Source organism: Hippopotamus amphibius, chromosome 1 (genome assembly GCF_030028045.1).
Source record: "Hippopotamus amphibius kiboko isolate mHipAmp2 chromosome 1, mHipAmp2.hap2, whole genome shotgun sequence".
Lineage (NCBI taxonomy): Eukaryota > Metazoa > Chordata > Mammalia > Artiodactyla > Hippopotamidae > Hippopotamus > Hippopotamus amphibius.
This window is the reverse complement of record NC_080186.1, coordinates 111,870,479-111,892,989: the sequence shown is the minus strand read 5'-3', so window position 1 is coordinate 111,892,989 and position 22,511 is coordinate 111,870,479. Positions and strand designations below refer to the sequence as shown.

At 47.6% G+C, this 22,511-nt stretch overlaps 1 protein-coding gene across 1 annotated transcript; it reads right to left on the bottom strand.

The window, feature by feature from the left end:
- Nucleotides 1-661: 661 nt before the first annotated feature.
- On the bottom strand, nt 662-3,750 carry GJA5 (gap junction protein alpha 5). Its single transcript, XM_057721477.1, has one exon. The coding sequence runs from the start codon at nt 3,748-3,750 to the stop codon at nt 2,674-2,676; it is 1,077 nt and encodes a 358-aa protein (XP_057577460.1). The 3' UTR covers nt 662-2,673.
- Nucleotides 3,751-22,511: the final 18,761 nt, after the last annotated feature.

Here is a 22,511-nt window from a genome sequence, read left to right as displayed (position 1 = left end):
TCCATCTCTGTAAAATGGAGATACCCAGACCTATTTCACAGAGTCATCCTTGGGGTCTTCACTTCTCTAAAACCTTAGCCACTCTTTTAAGGCCCAGGTCAGGTCTCTCCTCTTCTATGTAGTTTTTTCATATGAATTACTTCCTGGAGCCCTATAGTTTCTAGAATTAGTAACCAATGAATTCCCATTTACTTCTAATTATTTTCCTCTATGTGTTTTAGTCTGATCATCTTAGGTAGACTGTAAGCTCCATGTGGGCAAGTTCTGGAAGCATCCCTCAACATCCCAGGTTTTCAAATACTATGTATTCAACATAACAACAAAAATAATGAAGATAATAATAATAATTACCATTTAATGACAGACTATTGTTTCCTGGGCGCTCTGCTGAACCCTTTATAAACAGTATCTTATTTAACAACCTATCAGGTAGATATTACTAGGTTCAATTTACAGATGAGGAAACCAAGCTTCAGAGATTAAGTAGCTTGCTGGAGTCCAATTGTAAATCAGCAGCTGGGATTTTCATCCTGGCATGTGTGATTCCAAAGCTCTTTGCAATACTGATCGACTGATGGCAGGGCTCCAAGTGTTCCCCTCCCCCACCAAGTCTGCCATCCTTCTCTTGTAGTCACAGCATGAAAGGGACACAACAGAGAGATAAATGTAGGACCAGACTTTATTAGGACAAACTATACATATTATTTCCTTTTTCTTTCCTGAAAGCCCCATCAAGGACTGATCTCATAGAATTTCTAATCCAAGAACACTCATTTCACAAAACAAATACACTTCAGAGATGGAAGGAAAGAGCGTCTTTTTTGTTTTGCTTTGGAGAGAGAATCTTAATGCCAGTGCCAGATAACAGATTAAAAGGTGTCCCCTCCAGGGATCTGGGATGACCAGTCATTCTTCTCTAATTGGCATCCCAGTCAGTTTCCTCCACCCCTCCACCCTCATCCTGCTCTCCACCCACCAATAACAGCCAAGTATCAGCAGAGGCCGCATAGATGGTCAGGTGGGCAGAGGCTGAGCCTCCTTCTGAGCCTTCAACCTCCTCTGTTCCAACCTCTCATGCCTATCTATTTAGGTTGATGACTCTGAAAACAGTAGGCTCAGCCCATCTGCCAGGCTCCTGGAGGAAAGGGCAGGAAGACACAAGTGTCTCTAAGGTATCCTGTCCTTATTTCTGGACTCCCCTCCCCTTCTCCCACCTTATCAGCATACACATACACACACAAACACACACATGCATCTTAAAATGTAACTGTCTCCCTATAAGTTTCAGCATCCAATTCTGAGTATCCTTTATCTTCATACAAAATGGCAACCACCCATTATAGATGGACTGAAGAGAGAAATCGGGCCAGTCCCTGGGAAGGCAGGGCTTTTCTGTAGTCCCCACTGCTTTTTGGCAGTCTCTTTAGGAGCACTAGAGAGACACAGGCATCTCTGTGCCCTTACACAAGGGCCCTGCCAAGAAAACTGGAGATGCCCTTACTGCCTTCATGCCCCTGCTAAATCCTCCAGGGAAAGAGAGATCTGGGGCCTCCATAGTTGTCATCACACCTCCTGTTGGCACTCCAAGTTGGCAGTCAGCAAGGGAAGCAAACAGGATGGGAAAATAGTTTTCCAGTATTTTCTCTCCTTTTTTATTTTTATCTTCACAGCAGAATTATTTTTTTTTCCCAAGGGGAATCTGAGAAGCACAATACCCTCTTTGTTTTAATAGGACCTGGGGAAATTCCACTGGCCTCCACGGCTGGTGATCTGGTCAGGATGTGAGAGAGGACGATGGCTTCTTGGGCATTCTGGTCAATAAGGTTTTTAGGGGAGCACTGGATGGACAGCCAAGGGGGGACTAGAAGGAATGGTCTCTACCGTTGAGTTGAACTGTAAAAGAGTTGCAGGTTGACATGTGGCGGCAGGAATTCCAGTGGAGTCTGTGTGCACAGTGACTCCCTAGGAGAGCGTTTCACCCCCATGGGCTGGTTGTACACCTAGGCAGAAGGAAAGGCTGCAACGTCACCAAGGTGAGACATTTGCCAGAGGTACATACCAAGGCACTTGTAAAGTTGAGGCTGCTGATCGAGTTTCAATGACCTCTTTTTAAGTAAGACTGGGTAAAGGGAGGGGCAGCCAGGGACAGCCCACACTGACCTCACCGCCACCCAAGGTATGGTCGAAGGAGACAAAGGATTCGAGAGCACATCTAATGCAAGTTCCTTGATTCATGCTTATTGCTGGCTGGGAACTTTGGGCTCTTCCTTGCAGGAGGAAGGGTGATCAGGTCAAGGAAGCCAGAGGGACTTAGAGAATCCATCTGGTATATGGTTGGTATATAGAGAGTCATCCTATCCCTCTGGCTATCCCTCCCAGGCCAGATTTGCAATGGTCCCTGTCCCCTCCTCCATCCCATTCACTGAGTAATCTGAAAGGCTTCATTGAGGATTCTGGGTGGAGGATGGGGAAGGGACAGCCGCCTGGGTAGGTATCCATGTCTCTGACGGCACCCACAAAGACCTGGTCATACCCTCCTGAAAAAATGAGCAACGCCATTGAGACCCAGGGCCCAAAAGCAGTAAAGCAGTGATGAGAATGAGATGGGGCCAGAGGGACACATCTTCCCTCTCTTTTTTTCCCACCTGGTCCTGGTTCCCCCACCCTGGAGGGTCACACTGATAGGTCATCTGACCTGGCCTTGCTGCTGGCCTTGCTGAGACAGCGCTTGTCACTCTGGTAGCCATGGGGGAGGTGGTGATCTGGGGAGCCTTCGTTGGGCACCTCAGGCTTCTGGGCATACCGCATGTGAATGAAACCCTCTCCAGGAATCTGCTCCTGGCCTCGCACTTGCTCTGTGGCCAGGTTATCTGTGTTCTGCAGGGAGGCTATCTTGTTACTGAAGGGATTGAAGAATTTCCCCCCAGGGCCATTCTCCAGGCACTGATTGAAGTCAGGGGGCGGTGTGCAGCTCTGGACCATGCGGGCAGAGGAACCAGGAAGTTGGCACTCACTCACGCCGCGCTGTGACTTGACAAATCGCCGTCTGATCTTTTTCCAGCCCAGGTGGTAGAGTTCAGCAAGGCTGAGGAAAAGCGACAGTCCAGCCACAGCCAGCATAAAGACAATGAAGACATTCTTCTCCGTGGGCCGGGACACGTAGCAGTTGACGGGATGGGGGCAGGGACTCCTGCGGCAGACATGCAGCGTGTCCAGGAAGATCCCGTAGAGGAGGTACTGGCCCACAATGAAGGCCACCTCCATGGTGGTGCGGATCAGGATGCTGCAGACATAGGTGTTGAGCAGCGTGCCCCGGATGATGATCCTGCCGTTCACTTCTTGCCAGCAGGTCAGCTCTGTCTTCTCGGCCACTGGGTACTCGTAAAAGCCGGCGCCCCGAACCTCTTTGGCCCTCTCGGCCTCGCGTTGCTTCCGCTTCTCCTGCACGCGCACCGTGTGCACGGCGTGGCCCAAGTACGCCAGAGAGGGTGTGGAGACGAAGATGACCTGCAGCAGCCAGTAGCGGATGTGGGAGATGGGGAAGGCTTGGTCGTAGCAGACGTTTTCGCAACCGGGCTGAAGTGTATCGCACTGGAAATCGGCCTTCTCATCCCCCCAGGATGACTCGGCCGCCGTGCCCAGCACCAGCATGCGGAAAATGAAGAGGATGGTGAGCCAGACCTTGCCTATCACCGTGGAATGCTTGTGTACTTCCTCCAGGAACTCCCCCAGGAAGCTCCAGTCCCCCATCGCGGCTCAGCAGAAGACAGACGCCGAGACTCCTGCACGTGGGGGAGAGAGAAAGAGAAGAACAGAGGGATGCTTTTTTTTTGGCAAACGTCTGGAAAGTCTGGTCATACTCTGGGATTTCACTGACCCATACCAATGTGTTCTTTAAGAAAGTGGAACTCAGAAGTCAGATTCGCCTAAAAAGTGCCCTTCCTCCTCCCCCACCCCCAGCAAAAAAGAAAGAGAAGACTCAAAGTGGTGATGATAGCAGTAGAGCATGATTCCCACGCTTCAGTGCGTCTAGAAATCACCTGAGGTGTGTGTTATAACGTGGATTCTGTGCTATTACCTCTAGAGATTCTACTCCAGGAGGTCTGGGATGGCCCCCAGGAATCTGGATTTGCAGCAAGCCGCCTAAGTTATTCTGATGCAGGCAGTCCAAGGAGCTCACTTGAGAAACGCTGGAGTTGTGGAAAGAACACAGGACGGGAGTCTGCATATGTGACTCTGGACATTTACCTCACGGAGTCTGTTTCCTCGTCTGTAAAATGGGAATAGCTGCACCAGAGGATTTTGAGGGTTAAATGAGATGAGGTATGTGCTGTGCTGAAGATCCTAACTCACATGTTCTATATGTTTGAATGGCTGTCAGGGGAAAAATTTTTTTCTTTTTCTGACTCCAGAGGGCCAAGCTAGGTGGAAGAGAAAAAAGTGAGGGTGGGAGTGGCAGATTCAGCCCCGCAGGAAGCATTTTCTAACAATCAGGCATCCAGCATGGGCCAGCTCTATTGGGGGGTGGTAAACAAAAACATTCGAAGATTTCACAGGTCCCCCCAGCTGGTAAGCAGCTGGCAGTGCTGATCTACACTTCACTGCAGTGCAGCCACTCCAGCTGTACAGCTCAGCATGTCCTGCATGCAGAAGGTACCCACACACAGACCTGCTCGCTCTCACATCCAGAATAAACACCCCAAACCTTTACGTGCCATACAGAACCTTCCCTCATCAGGTCCTTGCATGTTTCTTCAGCCTCCTTTCCTGCCTGTCCCCATTAGTTGCCTTTGTCCAGCATGCCAAGTCTTGGAAGATTCTCGAATGCCCTTCTCCCAACTACCTCCTACATGCTCCGTCATCCCTCGCTGAATCCTATTTACCCTTCAAAACTTAACCCAGTCACTGTCATACAGAGTGAAGTGAGTCAGAAAGAGAAAAACAAATACCGTATATTAACACATATATGTGGACTATAGAAAAATTGTACAAATCAACCAGTTTGCAAGGCGGAAATAGAGACACGGATGTAGAGAACAAACATATGGACACCAAGTGGGGAAAGCGGGGAGGGTGGGGGGGGAATGAATTGGGAGATTGGGATACCAAATTGTATGCTCTAAATATATGCAGTTTATTGTATGTTAACTGTATCTCAATAAAAGTTCTAAATAAATAAATAACAAAACAAATAAAAAAATAACAAAAGAAAGAAAGAAAAAAAAAAAAAACAGCTTAACCCAGTCACTACTTTTCCAGCCCTCCCTGCTTCCTCAAGCTGAGCATCTTCAGCTCTCTGGTGGCCCTGGGGACACTCAGTCCTCTCCTTGCACTTGCCATCTTGTTTTGTGATCCTCTGCGTCTGTGTGCTTCCAGTAGGAGCCCCTTAAAGCAGGAATTGTCTTTTCCTCTGTACCATCAGCACCTGGCCCAGAGTGGGTGCTTAGTAAATCTCAGTTGAGTGAGTGAAGGAGGGGGTGGCAGGCACCGGTGTTTCCTGCCTGGTAGCAAACAATCCCCTATTCCTTGCCTGGGTCCCATTAGCAGGGAAAAAGGCTGGCTATCACTTTCTCAGCCTCCACGGCAGTTCGTTCTGCTCTGTGAGGTGTGGGGAGAGACTAATGTGGAGGGAGCGCTCTAGAAAATGTTTTTCCATCCCCCAGTAAACAGAAAGAGCCTCACTTGAAGTCCTCTTCACCCCCATGACGTCCTGCCTGTGGACAGGTTGTGTGAGTCAGGATGCCTGAAGCTGCCCAGAGAATCTCAGAAATGCCAGCCAGTGCCCTGAGGCTTCTGAATCAACTCTTGAATCTTTTACCTCCAGAATTCTTACTTGATGAGCAATAAATGTCCTTTTGGCTTAAGCCTTTCATCAGCCAGTCCTAATTAACAGAATGACCAAAACAAGAAAGAGGGGATTGAAGATAAATATTCCCTTCTTGGAATCTTAAAACCTCCGATTCTGAGGGGAACCTTAGAGGCTGTCAAGTTCAAACCTTAACCTTCACATCTTTGCTGCCAGCATGCCCCTGCTTCCTATCCTATCCTGGTTCCTATCTTTATGCATATGAGAAAGGACAGGGTGGGGTTCTGTGTTTCATGGTCCAGGCTTTGGCTTCTGAGTTGATACCCTGACAGAGACCAGCCTCCTGGCTCTGTCTTCTCCTAGCCCTCCACTCCCCAACCCGGAGAGTGCACAGAGCCTCTGGGAATGAAACAGTCCCTGAGTAAGCGGAAAGGGCCTTATCTCTGTTCCCCTCCATATCAAAGACCCTGCCAAGTCTTGAGCCCTTTCCTTTGGTGTGTGATCAGACATTTGCCCTTTTCCTCACATGAGGAAGGGCCCCCTCCGTCGCCTCCAAAAGTGGAAAATTGTGGAGCGTTTGTCCAAAAGGAAAATGACTGATTAGATAAGAGTTTGAATGGTCTGTGATCCCTTCTGGGCACGTGCACAGTGTTCAGCGCCTTCAGGGTCATCAGCACACATGCGGAGACCGGGATGTGGCGAGTGTCGGAGAGAAGGGAGGGAGAGAAGGGGAGAGAGGAGGAGCAAAAGGAGGGAAAAGACAAGGGGCAGCTGGAAATGGGGGAAAAGAGACCCTGTAACAGTTGAGGGAAGTCAGTGTGGGGGTTAGCTAAGTGGTGTTCGAATCCCTGAGAATATCTGGTGAGCTTGGAGAAGTTCCTGGATCTGTGTCTCAATTTCCTCACGTGCAAAACTGATATACTGTTATTTAGCTCGTAGAGTGTTATGAGGTGATACGTAAAAAGCACTTAGCACAGTGCTCAGAATATAAGAGCTGAATAAAAGGCAGCCATCACTAGCCAGGAAAGTGGTGGGGAAGGACAAGAACAGCAGAAAGTGGAAGGTAGAGGGTTGTGTGTTACCAAGGAGAAGAGAGAAACAGATGGAAGAGAAGAAGGGGAGAAAGCCAGAGGGAAGGAGAAATGGGAATCAAAAAGAACCAAAGAAAAAGAAACAAATGTCATATTCTTCCAGAATTTGGGGCAAGTTTTTCAAACTCTCCTCAATCCCTAAAGACTTTTCCCTTGATCTTCTGACTCTGTCACTCATTCTTTGCAAGTCCTCAAGGAAATATAAAAATAGTTCCAGGCAAAGCATGTGATACTTCGGTCTGGTCTGCCAAGAGGCTTGCCTGTGACTCCCTCACTTGTGGTCCAAGGAGTCCCACCTGGAGGAAGTAAAGCACAGGTACAAGAAAGGAACACGGTAGAATATTAGAAAGACAGTCTTAGGATGCCTCATGGGGAGAAAACAAGAGAAACTAAGTAGCTGAGGAGGTGTGGGCTGGCGCAGACCCCATGGGCCCTGGCAGCAGTATATAGGGTGAAAAACCTCTCATTTGTAACTTCCTGGGTGACTTAAACAAGGTCAGAGGAACATAAAATTGCTACCATGTACCAGCTGCTCAGCTTGTAACATGAAAGGTCCCTGGCTGAAGTCAGTTTCCCAATTCCCCTGAGGCCCTTTGGGCCCCACACAACCTCAGCCAAAGAAACTTGTAGATTAGATACTCATTGAGTTTTCTGGGTGTGTAGCACACAAAACGCTTTGTAGATTACTATCCATTTCTTGGCAGGAAGTGTGTTAGGAGGGGCCAAGGAAGCTGCCTATGTTATGAATAAATTCTATCAAATACAAATGGTAGTGTACCCCACTGCTTTATCTGTGATCTTCACTGGCTTCCTACTGCTTATAAAGTCCAAACTATTTAACTTGCACTCGAGACCCTCCGCAGCACAGCCTCATCCTCTCTCTTTCCGCTGTCCCCCTCACATACTCAGTACTTAGGCTACGCAACTTCTCACACGTGTATGCATGGCCTCCGATTTCCCACCTCTTTATCTTGGCTTCTCACCTTCCCACGACATCCTTCCCTTTCATTTGTTTATTTAATAAGTTTATTGGGTGGTTACCAGTTACCAGGCATCATGCAGTGATGATACACTGAAGACACAGCAGTTAAAAAGATAAGCAAGAAGTCCCTGCCTTTACTGAGCTTAACTGCTTTATTTCCCTTTATTAAGGAGAGAGATCAAACACATAATTGCAATAAAGCATGATGTGTGTTAACATTAGGGAAATACAGGGGGCTATGGAAACATAAGGCAGGAGGTGGACTCTGGTTCAGGGTGGGGTCTGGGCCCTCCCTCTGTAGAGCCCTGGGTAATTGAATTCTACAGCCCTTTACGACTGATACAGGTTCTGAAGTCCCCAAGGCAGAAAGAGATGGTCCCTAAAACCTGAACAAGAACATCCCAACTCCGAACATTCTTTACTCCAAGACCTTCCACATCCTCTTTCAATGTGTCATATCCTAGGGCAAAGCAAAACTTTTGGAGATGTGGGAACTTGTTTCGTAACAGTAACATGGCCCTTGGGTCAGAGGGGAAGGGCCAGAGGAAGGTTTTTGTGCATAGGGAGCGTGAATCATTTCATCCCTTTACTTCATGTATTATATGGCTAGAAATAAAATCCAGGGTCTACATTCCCAGTCCAGTGCTCCTCATTATGTGGGCACTGTTGTCGCCCTATGCAGTCACTGTTTTTAAAGAAAACCAATTTAGAGCAACCCATATTAACATAAACTGGTAGCCAGCACCGCTTCCTCTGACCCCAAGATCTAGGTGGAAAGGGAGACGTCTTCTCAAATTGATCTCAGCCCTCTTTGGTGTCTCCTGAACTCTGAAGATGCTAAATTACCATCCAGCAGGCAGGATACATTCCCTCACTGGGTTACATGCTGCCAAATACTTGTTCTCCTAAAGCTTCTTGTCTATCAGCCAACCCGCAAGGTTTTTTTTTTTGAGTCCCTACTCTGTGGCTACTACTGCTTTGTGTACTGAAATAATACCTCAGAGGTACCAGGTCTGGAAAATACTAGGAACTCAATGAGATCTGTTGAATTAATAAGCAGATCAGGCATGATTCCTGCCCTCAAGGATTTATCAGCTTTTCCCCTCAGATGGGTCGTAGACTTCTCAAAGTCAAAAGGCTGTCTTCTACTTTGTATTCTTATTGCGTTAGGTTTTCTCATTAGGTGTATAATAAATGCTTTCTTAATGATTGAAAAAAGAATGTTTGGTCTAGCAGTAAGATTGCGTTACGTCTGACACAGCTCCCAAATGGGGTGGGAGATGTAAGGCAGTGCACTCGGTAGTCACCCGGGTTGTAGCAATCCTTTAGCAATGGCTGCAGCATACGCGAGGCAGGCTGCAGGTGACAAGTGCCACCCAGCACACAGGTGAGAATGCACCCTCACCTCTCCTGCTCAAGCAGGCATGTTGCGAGTGATCAAGAAGCTACCTTGGTGGGACGTCCCTGGTGGTGCAGTGGTTAAGAATCCGCCTGCCAATGCAGGGGGCACGGGTTTGATCCCTGATCTGGGAAGATCCCACATGCCGCAGAGCAACTAAGCCCGTGCGCCCCAACTACTAAGCCTGCATGCTAGAGCCCATGAACCACAACTACTGAGCCTGCGTGCCACAACTACGGAAGCCCTGAGTGTCTAGAGCCCGTGCTCTGCAACAAGAGAAGCCACTGCAATGAGTAGCTCCTGCCCACAACAACTAGAGAAAGCCCAAGTGCAGCAACGAAGACCCAATGCAGCCAAAAATAAATAAATAAATAAATGTATTTTTTAAAAAAAGAAGAAGCTACCTTGGGGATGCCTTGAAAATTCTCTTCCTTTGGTTGATTCTAGTCCTGTCCTCTGGAACCAAATGTAACAGCCCTTACAAGATACTATTTGACAGCAATTTTTGTGTCCCCCTCAAGTCAGCAGCTGGGTCTTGGGTTTAATTGTAAAACTCTTGGGGTTTCACACACATAATGAGAATTATTTGCTCTGCTGACTGTGTATTATCGCTCCAACTCAACCCTGAGTCTTTGAAGACAAGCCCCATAACTATTCATCATTGGATCCTCCCCCTGAAATCACCCTGCCCTCTCTTTCCCCTTATTGCTTAATATTGTGCCCTGCACCTGATAGGTTGGTTCATGCACTTTTTAGAAACAACAGTGGATGAATGATGGCATTCAGGTCACTCAAAACACCTAATGCTGAAGAGGAAAGTTAGAAACTTACACTTAGCTAAAAATAACTCCATGCTTGTTTTGCTTTTGTGAAATATGCTTGCTGCTCCTAGAAAAACAGAAAAACAGGATGACCTAACAATCCAATGTAACTTTAAGATGTTTTGCTAAAAAATGGAATGTTCTGCACCTGCTCTTGTAAGTTTCTGTTTGGAAATGTCCATGCTCTGTAAACATGTGCACTATAAAAGTAAAGCTCACCCTGAGCTCGGGGCCCAGAACTTTGGAGCGTTAGCTCGTCCGGGGCCGCCGGCTTAATAAACCTGAGTTCTCCAACCCTCCGAGTGTGGTGCTTGGTTTCTCGATGGACCGATTTCTGCAACAATGCCAGTAGAGGCACCTCCCTGGGAAGCTGACCTAGGGCTGACCTGCACAATGACAAGGGTGACCAGGACACTGGGGAGACAAAGCCACTGAGCCTTCCTTCTGCCCACAAGAGAGACCTCTGCTTGGCTGAGCAGGATTGAACGTGTCTAGAGCAGAGACTTGCTCACCACGGACTATTCCTTCTCTGCCTCCTCCCCACAGATCGCTGGGAACTCACCCAGGTTTGTCAGAATTAGATTTTAAGACCACTCTGCAGAGTCCGAGTCTAATTCTGGACAGTGACACATGTTCTGGATAGTATCTAACAGACCTCTGGTTCTCAATAAAGATTGTTATTCATAGTAATAACAACAAATCCCCTGGGCCAGTGCTATAACTCCACTCACCATACAGTGGAATGTGGCAAGGGCAGGGTTGACTTGCTTCCCAATGAAGAGAATTCTGTGGTAAAAGGACCCAAAGGGCCTCACTTAAAGGATGCCTTAGACATAGTCTCATGTCAGTGCAGCTCAGTTCAGAGGGTTTACGAGCCCCAATGCTACACCAGACATCAAAGTTGGCTTTGTAAAGTGAAGTGCCAACTATAACCATCATCTCAGAACTCTTTGGAGCTTATTCATTAATGTACATTTTTCTAATTTTCTGTCACCCCAATAGTTTCTCCCTAAAATGGATATGTAAGGAGAATTATATGAGAGAGTGGTCCTGGTGCTTAGCTACCTCATTAATCTTTATTATCCTTGGAGATTCTCAGCTTCATTTGCCAGTTTACCCAGAGTTACACAAAAAGAGAATTTGAATCTCGGTGATAATAATGATGATAAAAAAAATCTAACACTTATTGAGACCCTTCTATGTGCCAGACACTCTGCAAGTTTCTTTATATATGTTTTCTCATTTGATTCTCACAACAACCAGAGGAAGTAGGGACTGGCCCCATCCCCTTCTTACAGGGCTCGGAGAGGGTGATTTGAGCAAAGATCACTTGAGGATGACTTGCTGGTAAGCGGAGAAGTGAGTATCAAAGCCAGCTCTTGTCTTTTCTGACAGCGATGTCCCTGCCTTAAGAACTGTGCTAGATTCTATGTAAATCGCCTTAAGTTCCTTTCACTGAAAATCCTTACTCTGTCAAAGGCTGGCGTCTTTTACATAAGATAACTGCCACAGGGATATTTGTGAGATAACTATTAGAACAGAGAGTTGATTTGTGCATGATTGGGGGTAATTCTTACAGTTAGAATTTTCATTCTTTTCCTGATTTAGGTTTGGGGTAGCTTCTTCAGCCTCAGGGAAAACAACCAGATAGATGTATGATACACTTACAGTTAATGAGTCGGGCGGTGTGGGCAACTTTCTCAGAATGAGAAGTCCAGAGGGGGTCTGCACCCTAGAACCTTGATCACTAGAGAGGCGAGAGGGAGCTAGAGATGAGAGACAGGGAGAAAGAGACAGATGGAGGAGATTAAGTATCACTTTAGTTTTCCTCCTACTCCAGCCAACGGCGGATAATTAACTCCTCTTTAAGTTTAATTATTTGATTCTGGCAAGGACAGAGTGGGCCTCTCAGAGATCCTGTTGGCCAACAGTTGACAGTTCAAAGCCAAGGAGGCAGAAGGGAGCAGGCAAAGTAGAGAAAGAGAATTATGCTAGGGTAACTAATTTTCTTCTTAAAAAGTTAGAAGACATATTTACAAGGAATGGATGGAAAGGGGTAGCAAATGGAGATATTCAATTACAATGAAATATCGGGAAGTCTTTATTAATTACCGGAAGGGGTTGATTAATACCTATGCAGTTGGGACTTCCCTGGTGGTGCAGTGATTAAGAATCGCCTGCCATTGCAGGGGACACGGGTTCAAGCCCTGGTCTAAGAAGATCCCACATGCCGCAGAGCAACTAAGCCCATGTGTCACAACTACTGAGCTTGCGCTCCGCAACTACTGAAGCCTGCATGCCCAGAGCCTGTGCTCCGCCAAGAGAAGCCACTGCAGTAAGAAGCCTAAGCATCGCAGCAAAGAGTAGCCCCCGCTCTCTGCAACTAGAGAAAGCCCGCTCGCAGCAATGAACACCCAATGCAGCCAACAAATAAATAAATAAAATATTTTTAAAATACCTATGCAGTTATTAATGAAAATTATATTTATCAAATGCTTTATTATTGCCAACATTTTGTCACTGATTCATACATAGTACAGTAGAGCTAAAAGGCATCTAGGGATCCATCAAACTCAACCCCTTATTTCTATACAAGATGAAGACAAGGGTCCAGCGAAGCTAAGTAATAATAATAACAGATATCACTAAGTTGAGTGTTTTCCACGTGTGAAGCATTTTACAACTATACTTTCTAACCCTTCCATGACATTAACATTACTTTCTAACCATTACATCAGCCCTGCTAGGAAAGCGGTATTATCCCCTTTTACAGCCGAGAAAACTGAAGCTCAAAATTTGAGTGACTTGTACAGAGTCACACAAGTAGCAAATGTTGCATCAGGGACTTGAACCTGGTCTGCCTGACTCCAAAGTCTGCCTTTCTCTCTCTGTCTCTTAAAGGGAAAGAAAAGCAAACAGGCCCTAGGATTGGCCCGACTGACAGCTGGTGACAAACCTGGGACCAGAACTCCAGTGTCTTAACTCCCCAAGCAGGGCTTTCCCGACTTTTCTGTAAGAGGCCCCGGGTTTTTCCTTTCAGCCTCTGGCCTGTTGGCTGGCCATCCCTTGCATATGCTATTCCTAGAACTGATGACCACATGGAGGCTCCCAGCCCACAGTGCTCAGGATTCCCAGACTCTGCAGCATCTGGCACCATTTGGCCAGAATTCACATATAGAAAGTTATTTCCTTTTTTAGCCAGTAAGTGCTCTTGGCTGCGGCAGTGTCGACTGCCGGGTTCTCGGCTGGCCAAACAGCAGGCTCTGGTGCTCTACGGATGTCAAATCGTAACAAGTGCGATGGCAACAGAAAGACTTAGGTGGTGGGACCCATGGTTCCTAGGAAGAGTGGGATTCGAACCCTGCCTCCATCACTCTCTAGTTGTGTGACCTCAGCCAAGTCACATAACCTCTCAGTTTCCTCCTTATCTGAGAAAGGGGAATGTTTACTCATGGGGATTAAGCAATGTGTGAATACGTGGAAACATCTAGAACAGTAATTGGCACGGTAGAAACTCAATAGTGTGAATTCCTTGCTTTCTTTTCTGCCATTTCCAGTAAGAACGCCTCTCAAACGTGACCCAGCTCGTCAACCTGATGCAGGATTTGACGTGCAGCAGGCTGGTTAGACGGGCACAGCAAGGACCCCCCATGTGCCCCCAAGTGGGGGAGGGTGCCTATCAGAGCTGGGGAAAACAGGGGCAATGGGAAGGATATTAATTTCACTGTAAGTTAGTTATTTCACGAGGTATAAAGAAGAGAGGTGGGTGGAGAGCAAGGGAGCTGTAGGGTCCCACTCTAATCAGGCCGCTTTTTTCTTGTAATTGGCCCAGGCTGCCCCCAAACTTTTCTTTAACTCCAGCTTTGGGGCCTGGAGATGGACTCCACATGGGTCCATGTTATAAAATGTGTGCTTCATGTAATTCCTTCCTTCTGAAGAGCTGCAGCACTTTGCCAATCCAAAGGTACATCCGCAAGGGTAGGTTTGAAGCTGGCTCAGTGCTACTTGGAAGAGAAATAGGAGGTTGTCTACTCTGCGATGTGAGGAGAAGAGGCATCCTGACCCCTAACCACACCTGCCCTCTCCTGAAGTTCTGAATCATGAAGATGCCAGGTTGGATTAAGATTCTAGAAGCCCTCTGTGGACAAGAGCCTCAGCATAGAGGCTCTTTCTGGGTCTAGCTATTTCTTTGTGACCCTAGACAAGACATCCCCCCTCACCGAGCCTCGGTTCACTCACGGGTAAAACAAAGTGGTCCAGCTGGATGGTTGCTAAGACCCTTCCAGCTCGAAGTTAGAACATCTGGGGAGTTTGTGACTTGCCCAGTTGTGATAGCATGGCAAATTAGTGGCAAGGCCAAGAGGCGAATCCAACTTAGAGGTCAGCAAAAGTAGACCCAGAAAAAAAAAATCTGTGGTCATAAAAACTAAGCAGTACCTTCCCAGAATTTCACGTCATGGTGAATCTTCACTGTGGAAAGGCCTTTGCATCAAATGAGACTCAATTCAAAGAGACTTGGACTGTACACCAGGTGACCTGGATTCCACTCCATTGTTCTATTGTTCATTGAGCACTTACTATGTGGTAGCCATTGAAAATGCATTATTTCATTTAATCGTCATAAAACCTTACAAAGAAAGCAGTTATCATTAACCTCTTTGACAGATGAAGAAACTGAGGATCAGAGATATTAAATAATTTTCCCAAAGTTTACACAGCTGAAATTCTAACCCAAAGGTGATTCCAAATGCCCAGGCCCTTCTTTCTGCCCTACCCCTGAATTAGACAAATTCTAAGATCCGTCTGTGTTATTTCCATACCTCCGATTCTGACACCTCCTGACTCCCTTTCCTTATGAAGTGGATCACTGAAGGCTGAATTTTTCTTCCGCATGGTCTACTGATATGGCAGAAACAACTGACTCACAAAGTGGCACCAAGCTGTCATCAAGCTGTGGCATCAGCAGCTTCTGACTGTAGAAAGGAAGTCAGCTTCTTTCCTAGGAGAACCGAAGCTTTCCTGGGAAAGTGGGCATCTCTTGCTTTCAGTTAGTTCAATCCTGGAGCCTGGAGTAAAGCCAGTTCCTACAGAGAGTTGCTGGACTCCCTGGTGGGTGAGATCTTTCCTGGGACAGAAGGCAGAGCCTGGGCCTTGGGTCTCCCTGGCCCTGAGGACAGCATGTCTTCTAGTTCCTGTCCTGATTGATCCACACAGACAGGCTCCCTGCCCTATTTTAACTGGCTGGGCCCAGAGGAGGGATCAGCCAGGACCAAAGAGGCCAGGCTGCCCTGTGGGAGCCCTGCTGGCTGCGAGAGTCCAGAACCCTCCACCGCATGTGTCCCCCACCAGCCTGCGGAGATGAGGAGAAGCAGGTGGTAGGTGGTGTCACTGCCAGAAAACAGGATTGTAGAGATGCCTGCATGCAAGAAGCAAGCAGGTTTGGGGAGAAATGAAAGTTCAGAAAACACAGCCAAGGACGGAAGGCAGAAGAGCCCTAGGTGTTAGTGAGCAGAGCAAGACGTTCTCCCAACTGAACTGGCCCTGACTCACTGTGGCACCTTCAACAAGTTACTTCCCCTTTCCAGGCCTTGCTTTCCTTATTTGCCAAAGGAAATCTAAGAGACCTCTTCCAGTTCTAATGGCCTAGGCCTTTAGGCCAGGTACCTGGAGGGAGGACAGGAGTGAGGCAGCTAGGAGACAAGAACAATAACGAGTTTCAACAGCTCAGTGAGAACATCTCTGGGGTTCCAGGCAACAGCCAAGCAGGGCAACATGATTGTGTTACTGCCATGGCTCTGTGAACGTCAGGTGTCTGGGTGAGGGGATGCCCCGAGGGTGCCTGTTTGGAAGCTAGGAAACACACATCCCAGTACTGCCTGCCACATGACCGGTGGCCATGGGGGCTGCTCTGCAGCTGCTGAGTGAGGAAAAGGCTTGGAGGGACAGCGAGGGGGGCAACGCTGCCCCGGGGAACCTGGCTGGAGGGTGGAAGGTTCAGAGCTGTCCCTGGAGAGCAGTGAGTCAGGGGCCGGGCTGGGCAGTGACTTCCGGGTCAGTGGGTGGAAGAGGTGGAGTCCACGTGCGCTGATGATGTGGAAGTCAGGCTGGGATGCTTCTAAAGTTCAGCCTGCATCCCCAGGCAGGAGCCCACCACCCAGGCAGATGGGGGTGGCCTTGGTCTCCTCTCTGCTCACGGTCGCTAGACTTCTCCCGGGTCTCCTGACTCCCTGCCCAGTGTTCCTCGCACTGCCCTTCCTTCTCTCAGGCCAGCTGGACCAGTGCGCCAGAGCAACATTCAGGAACCAGCCCAGTGAGACGCGGAGGAGTCAGAACCGGGAACTCCTCCATTATGACAGGATACTGAGAGGGGGAATGAAGGAAAAACTGAACAAAGGCACAGTAAGGATGTAAATTTCTGTGTCAGGCTCTCTTTTTGTAGTGGTTCGGAGGTACATTTGAGCTAAGGAAACTCAGCCTTGGACAATGTTCCTGCTGAAGAGAATCAGACAGATCCTGCTACTTCAAACCTTTCATTTTCTATATGAGGAAACTGAGGCCCAGAGGGGAAATTGTCTGGCCCAAGGTCACACAGCACCAGAACCTGGGTCTCTTGGCCCCTGAGTCTGGGCTCCTTCACCACATGCTCGGAAGGGAGATCAAGGGGCTGACGGGAACCTTCCTGCCCTGCGCCCAAGAGGAAAGGAGACTTCCGTGGGCACCTCTCCCTGGCTTCCTCTCTGGGTCTCACCAGCCTCTTTCCTCCAACAGCAAGTGACCAGATTGCTCACAATATACAGCGGGGACATGACACTCCACAGGAAACTAAGCAGGGAATATTTTTAAACCATCCGACATGCCTTAGGGGGAAAAAAATCAAAACACTCTCCTAGATGCTGTGGAGAGCATTTCAAAAAAGATTCCAAGCCTAGAGGAAGCATCGTAAAATAGTGATGGTTTTGCTTTTTAAAGGGCCAATTCCAGTCTTCACAAAAGTGTTTGGAAATGGCCTGGTGTCCTGCTTGTAAGATGCCCCTGGAGCACAGCCACTCCGTGAGAGGTAGACGGACTGCAAAGGCCCTCCACTCACGTTTCCACAGCTCCTTCTAAACCGAGTAAGTGATTTATCTGCCGCTTCATAGGCTGTTCTCTTTAATACACCCAAAGCTCACCATCAGAGCGACCGGTGAGACGGGTAGGGAGGAAACCCACAGGTGCAGAGAGAGAGAGAGAGAGCTTTTTTTGTGATTCAGCCTGGAATTCAAGGCTCTCTCTCTGGCTCTTTCCCATCAACTGGTAGTTTTATCTCTTAAAGTTCAAGTTTACCCTTACCTTCCTCTTTTCCTCCTGTCTGGAATTCCTGTTGGCTTCTTGGTTCTCTGGCCGCCTCTCCTCCGCTGCCCACTCTTCCTTGCTCTCAAGCCTGTCCGTCGTTCCTCTCCCACCCTCTTTTTAATCGCTATCTGTCACCCTCCCTCCGCCCACTTCTTCCTACTCTTTCTCTCTCCTCCCCCTTCCCCCACGGGATCCCTCCCTCCCCTCTCTCTTTTGTGCTCCTGGAATCTTTGCTCATTTAAAAAGTTTTCTCCCCCTACCTCCTTGCAACCTCTTCTCACCGCATTCTCCCCAGAAGGAGACGGAGCCCTCCTCCTCCCCGGCTGCCCGCCCCGTCATTGTCACCACAGTCCTCACGCTGGCCCCCTCTCCCTCAGGCTCGTGGTGTGCCGCCTCCACCTCGCCTCCGTAGTCCTTGCCGGCTCACCCTCTGCCCAGCTGCTTTCCTGGGGCATCAGTGGGGAACCTGGTATTACCCCAGAGATCCCTCTTCCCCATCCTTTTCCTGTCGTCAGAAAAAAAAGAGTGCTCATTCACAGAACAGGTCTTTTGGGGACCTCTACTATGCCCACGTCGGTGAGCTGAGCACGGAAAACATGGTCTCACAAATCACAAGCACCAGCACCCAGAATAGACACCAGGGGTAAACTGAAGGCTCCAAAAGGCAGGGAGAGGGCATCTCCACTACCCAGGGCTACTCTTTCCTTTTCCTCTAATGAGAGCACTTTTTATGTGCCAGGCACTGGGCTAGGGGGGAGATAGATATGGATATAGGTATAATATTTATATTTCACTTATTCATTCCAATGTCCAGTTCTCAAGGTAGACATTTTTCCATTTCACATTTGAGGAAACTGAGGTTAGGCAACTCAAGTAATATAATCATGGTGACCCAGTTAGGAAATGGGAGAGTCAGGATTAGAAGTTTTAGCCAATGCCAAGAGTCACCTCTTTGCTCTTTCCACAAAAGCATACAGGCCTCCCAGCTGGAATTGAGCTGATGGAAGTAAGGTCGTCTCTTGTTAAATCACACGCCACAGGCGGGCAAATTTGGAAACCGTGAGGCATCTCTACCCTCAAGCTCCCCACATTCTCAACTCCTTTCCCCAACTCCTTAACTTATGTGCTAAGCCACGGACCCAGCTGGACTCTGTTAAGTGTCAAGGACAGAGGTGACCACGAGTGGACTGAAATCAGACAAACCAATGACCAAGAGCCCACGGATTGTGAGAGCTAGGAGGAAACCCCAGAGATCATCTGGAACAGCCAGGAAAACTGAGGCCCGAAGACTCAAGGCCACGTGCCAACGTCACACACAAAGCGGTAAGTGGCAGAGGCAGGACCAGAACCCAGATCCATTCCTTTGCTCCGCATCATCGCCTTCACACATGTTCACAGATACGCCAACCGTTTGCAAAGCTGTCTGTTTCTTTAGTGGGTGATATTCTTCATGAGTGAATAAGCTTAGGATCAGCAAGAGGGGAAAGAACACGGGGCCCAGTTTCCTGTGTCTAGGGAGGCAACAGCTCTGCTGAGAACAAACTCAGGATTCTCTATTCCTTAGCCAGAGCTCCCCCCTCCCCTTTTTCCCTCTGTAGCATCAGAGCAGATGCCGGGGCTAACCTGTCTGGGTTTGAATCCTGAATCTACCACTTACTAGCTCTGTAGCGTGGGACAACTTAACATAAACTCTATGCCTCCTAGTTCCCTCAACTGTAAATTAGGGATAATAATAGCTACTCCTAGGGTTGTCGCGAAGACTAATGAGGATGTGTAAGGCACCTGGAACAATACCTGGTACATGGTAAGTGCTGTGGATGTGACTGCAAAATACAGTACAATACAATACAATACGGTACAGTACAATACAATGCCTATCTCCTCCTGCCTGTACTTCCCATGGCGGGCGCAAACTCCTGGGAGAGCATTCAGCATGTGAAACCATAGAGAGCCCTGGTGATATCCAGTTTCCTCTCCAAAGCAGAGATTTCCCCCCACACTATGGCTTTGTCCTTACATCACAGTCACTCTAAAAGGTGGGGGTTTCCCTGGAATACCTTATTGTCTTCAGCCAGGAGATGGCCAGTTGAAGAACTCATAGGTCTCAGTTGAAGGATAATGGGAAGTGGGAAATTTTAATGGAGTATTAATTCCTAGACCATCAGCTGTCAAAGGAGGGTCTAGTTGAGGGCGTGGCTGGGGATGAAGGGAGAATACCGTTTCCCTCTGAGTGCCCAGAAGGGAAGAATTGCTGAGATGTAGGTTCACCCAAGATCCCGGAGAAAGCACAGGGCACAGAAAATAAATGTTCCCACTCTGCTTGGCAGGTAGAGACTAAGACAGTGAAGAAACTAGGTGGGTTGCTAGGTGATCCAGGAAGTCCAAGTAAGTGCTGGGAGAAGGCTGAGTTCTTGAACTCAGATCACCCAACTCAAAGAAGTCGAGCAGCCCTCCAGCCAGGTACTCTGCTCAGGATGGCATCTAGGACAGAATGTATTTGGCCCAAAGCTAAGCTGCTTTGGCAAGGCCCTGAGAACTCTGGTTTATTCCTCACCATAAGGACTCTGACAAAACTTAGGAAAATGTCATTTGGGCTATAGATCCAAGGTGATTGTCTAAAGGGGCTGAATCTGGCTGTCACCAAATATCTAAGAAGGATGTCACGAGCAGATGCCCGATGCCCCAGAAAAGAAGGTGTAGGGCAAACAGCCAGGTGTGGGCCCTGAGGTTCTGCCATGCCCTCCCCTTCATTCCCGCATTCAGCTTAAGAAAGGGTCTTAGAAAGAGGGGCCAAGGTCTGTGTTCCGCTCATTAAAAAATATGGAGAACTCAGAGAGGGTTTAGAGAGGAAGCCAAAAATCTGCTCCAAGAATGGGTTAAAAATACCTGTAAGGAAAAGTTGTAGGAGTGGGGTAGCAAAGTGGACTTCATTCAACATTTACCAAATGCTCAGCTTTGGGCAAGGCATGCTTCACATTATTGCACTTGGAGAGGAAAAGACAGAAAGATGACTTTCTAAAGCCCATCTGAACCATCCATCAGGGTCTCCTGGATAAGAATTCATTGGCTACTCCAATGGACCCAGCCTATGCTAGGTGGGAAGTAAGACCGTACCTTGTCCACAAGAAGCTGACATTCTAGTTGCAGAAAAGAGCTATTCAGACAAAACAATTAGTATAAATGGCAGTATCTATATGTATTTGTCCTCAATGCATAATGATATAATAAAGTGTTAAATTGTGTAAGGGAAAATCATTTGGAAAACAGGTTCATATAGAGCAATGTCTTTGTCGTGCTATAATGAAGGGGGAAAGGAAAGGCACGTTTACTGAAGGCCTTCTGTGTACCAGGCATCCTCACCTCACAACACTGCAAGTTAGATGCTATGTTATTATCTCCATTTTACAGAAAAGAAAATTCAGACTCAGAGAGGTTTAGCAACTTGCCCAAGGTTATTCAGTTAATAGGTGGAGAAAAGGTCTGCCTGACGCTAAAGGCCAGGCAATTTCTCCCCATGGCTGTAGAGGAAATTTTCATGAAACCCATTTACCTGGCCAGAGAGGAAAGCACAGGGCCCTCCAGCTGGAAGCAAACAGACCTGCAGATGGCACAAGAAGGATGGGTTCCAGCCCTAGCAGGAGAGATTGTCTTTGACCATGACTATGAAGGTGGTCCAGTACCATCTGAGATTTCCAGGAAGAGACACAGTCACTTTTTCTACAAGTCCTTTAAAGGTGGCATTTTGAAAAGTCTATCTTTTTTGCGTCTCCTTATAGGCAAGAGGGCAAATGAACAGACCTTTGAATGTCTCTTCTACCCAATGAATATCTGACTCTACGAGTTTCTTTCCCAAGATGCTGAGGTCCAGATGTTTAAAGAGCCACTTCCCTTAGTGCCTACAAGGATAATACATGCAAATAAGTTCTGTCATCATCTACTTGCTGGAGTGATGATTCCCCCCTGCCTCATTGGAGGGCATAAATGGGTAATCGGAGCCGTGGTTTGTGAGCTGAGGTCACACTTTTCTGCCATTGGAGATTCAGACACCACAGGCATGAGGCGTCCCATTTAAGACTTTTACTTTCCAGATAGTGGCTAAAATGGGCAAGAACACCCTGTTCCAAGAAGTAGAAAGCAAAAGAAACACAGACTTCCTTGCCCCTGGTACTCTGGCCTGTGAATCTACTCTCAACACATCTCAAGTTTTAGCCCCAAAGAAAAGATCTAAGTCACATCCATATCTCTTCTTGGGCTTAAGGCAGATGGGATCTTTTGGGATCACAAATTTAAGAACTCTGTGGTGGGCTTTGGGCCTGCAGCGTCCACAAAAGTGAGAAGAGGAGGAGGAGGAGGAAGAGGAGGGGGAGGGGGAGGGGGAATCCAGTATCAGCCAAACCTGATTCTCTCCCACGGAAGTCAGGACACGAAGGCAACAGCTGGATGCAGCCTCACTGGGGCTCTGTAAGTCCCAGGTCCATGGATTGCATCCTATGACAAAAATTGGGGCATTCTGGGAAATCGTAGAATGGCATTTGTCCTCTAGATCTGAATGGAAGTCCTTGAAAACAAGAAGACAGGGAGTCTTATGATATTTTGCTTGAATTATAAGCAGTGTCTAGAGTGCTCAATGCATACCTGGAGCACACCTCTTTCTCTTTTAACAAATTATGCCTCTTTGGTCTACCTCCACCTGCCCACCTCACAAGGACTGAAAAAGCCTTGCTTTGCCTTTATTTTGAAAAGGGTGTTCAGTGTCCAAGGTATAGTAGTAGGAGATCATTGGCAAAAATCATAAAATACAAGGTCAAGAAACTTTCTGTCAAATATGCCATTAACTCAAGTGCCCTCAGACAAATCTCTCCAAAGTAGAGGCATTTCCTTGCATATAAAACACAGATACAGTACCCCAGACCTGTCTTAATAATTCAGCCAATGGTGTTCAAAAGCTACCTCAAGAGCAAAAGTTTTACATCTCCTCCCAAATTAGTGTCTAGATTCAGCACTCGCTCCTAGAGACGAGTTATTACAGAGGATTAGAGGCATTTAGAAGATTAAGACTCTTCCCTGGTTTGTTTATTTG

Coding starts and splice junctions, on each gene's coding strand:
- GJA5 (XM_057721477.1), bottom strand. CDS start 3,750: ATGGGGGACTGGAGCTTCCTGGGGGAGTTCCTGGAGGAAGTACACAAG.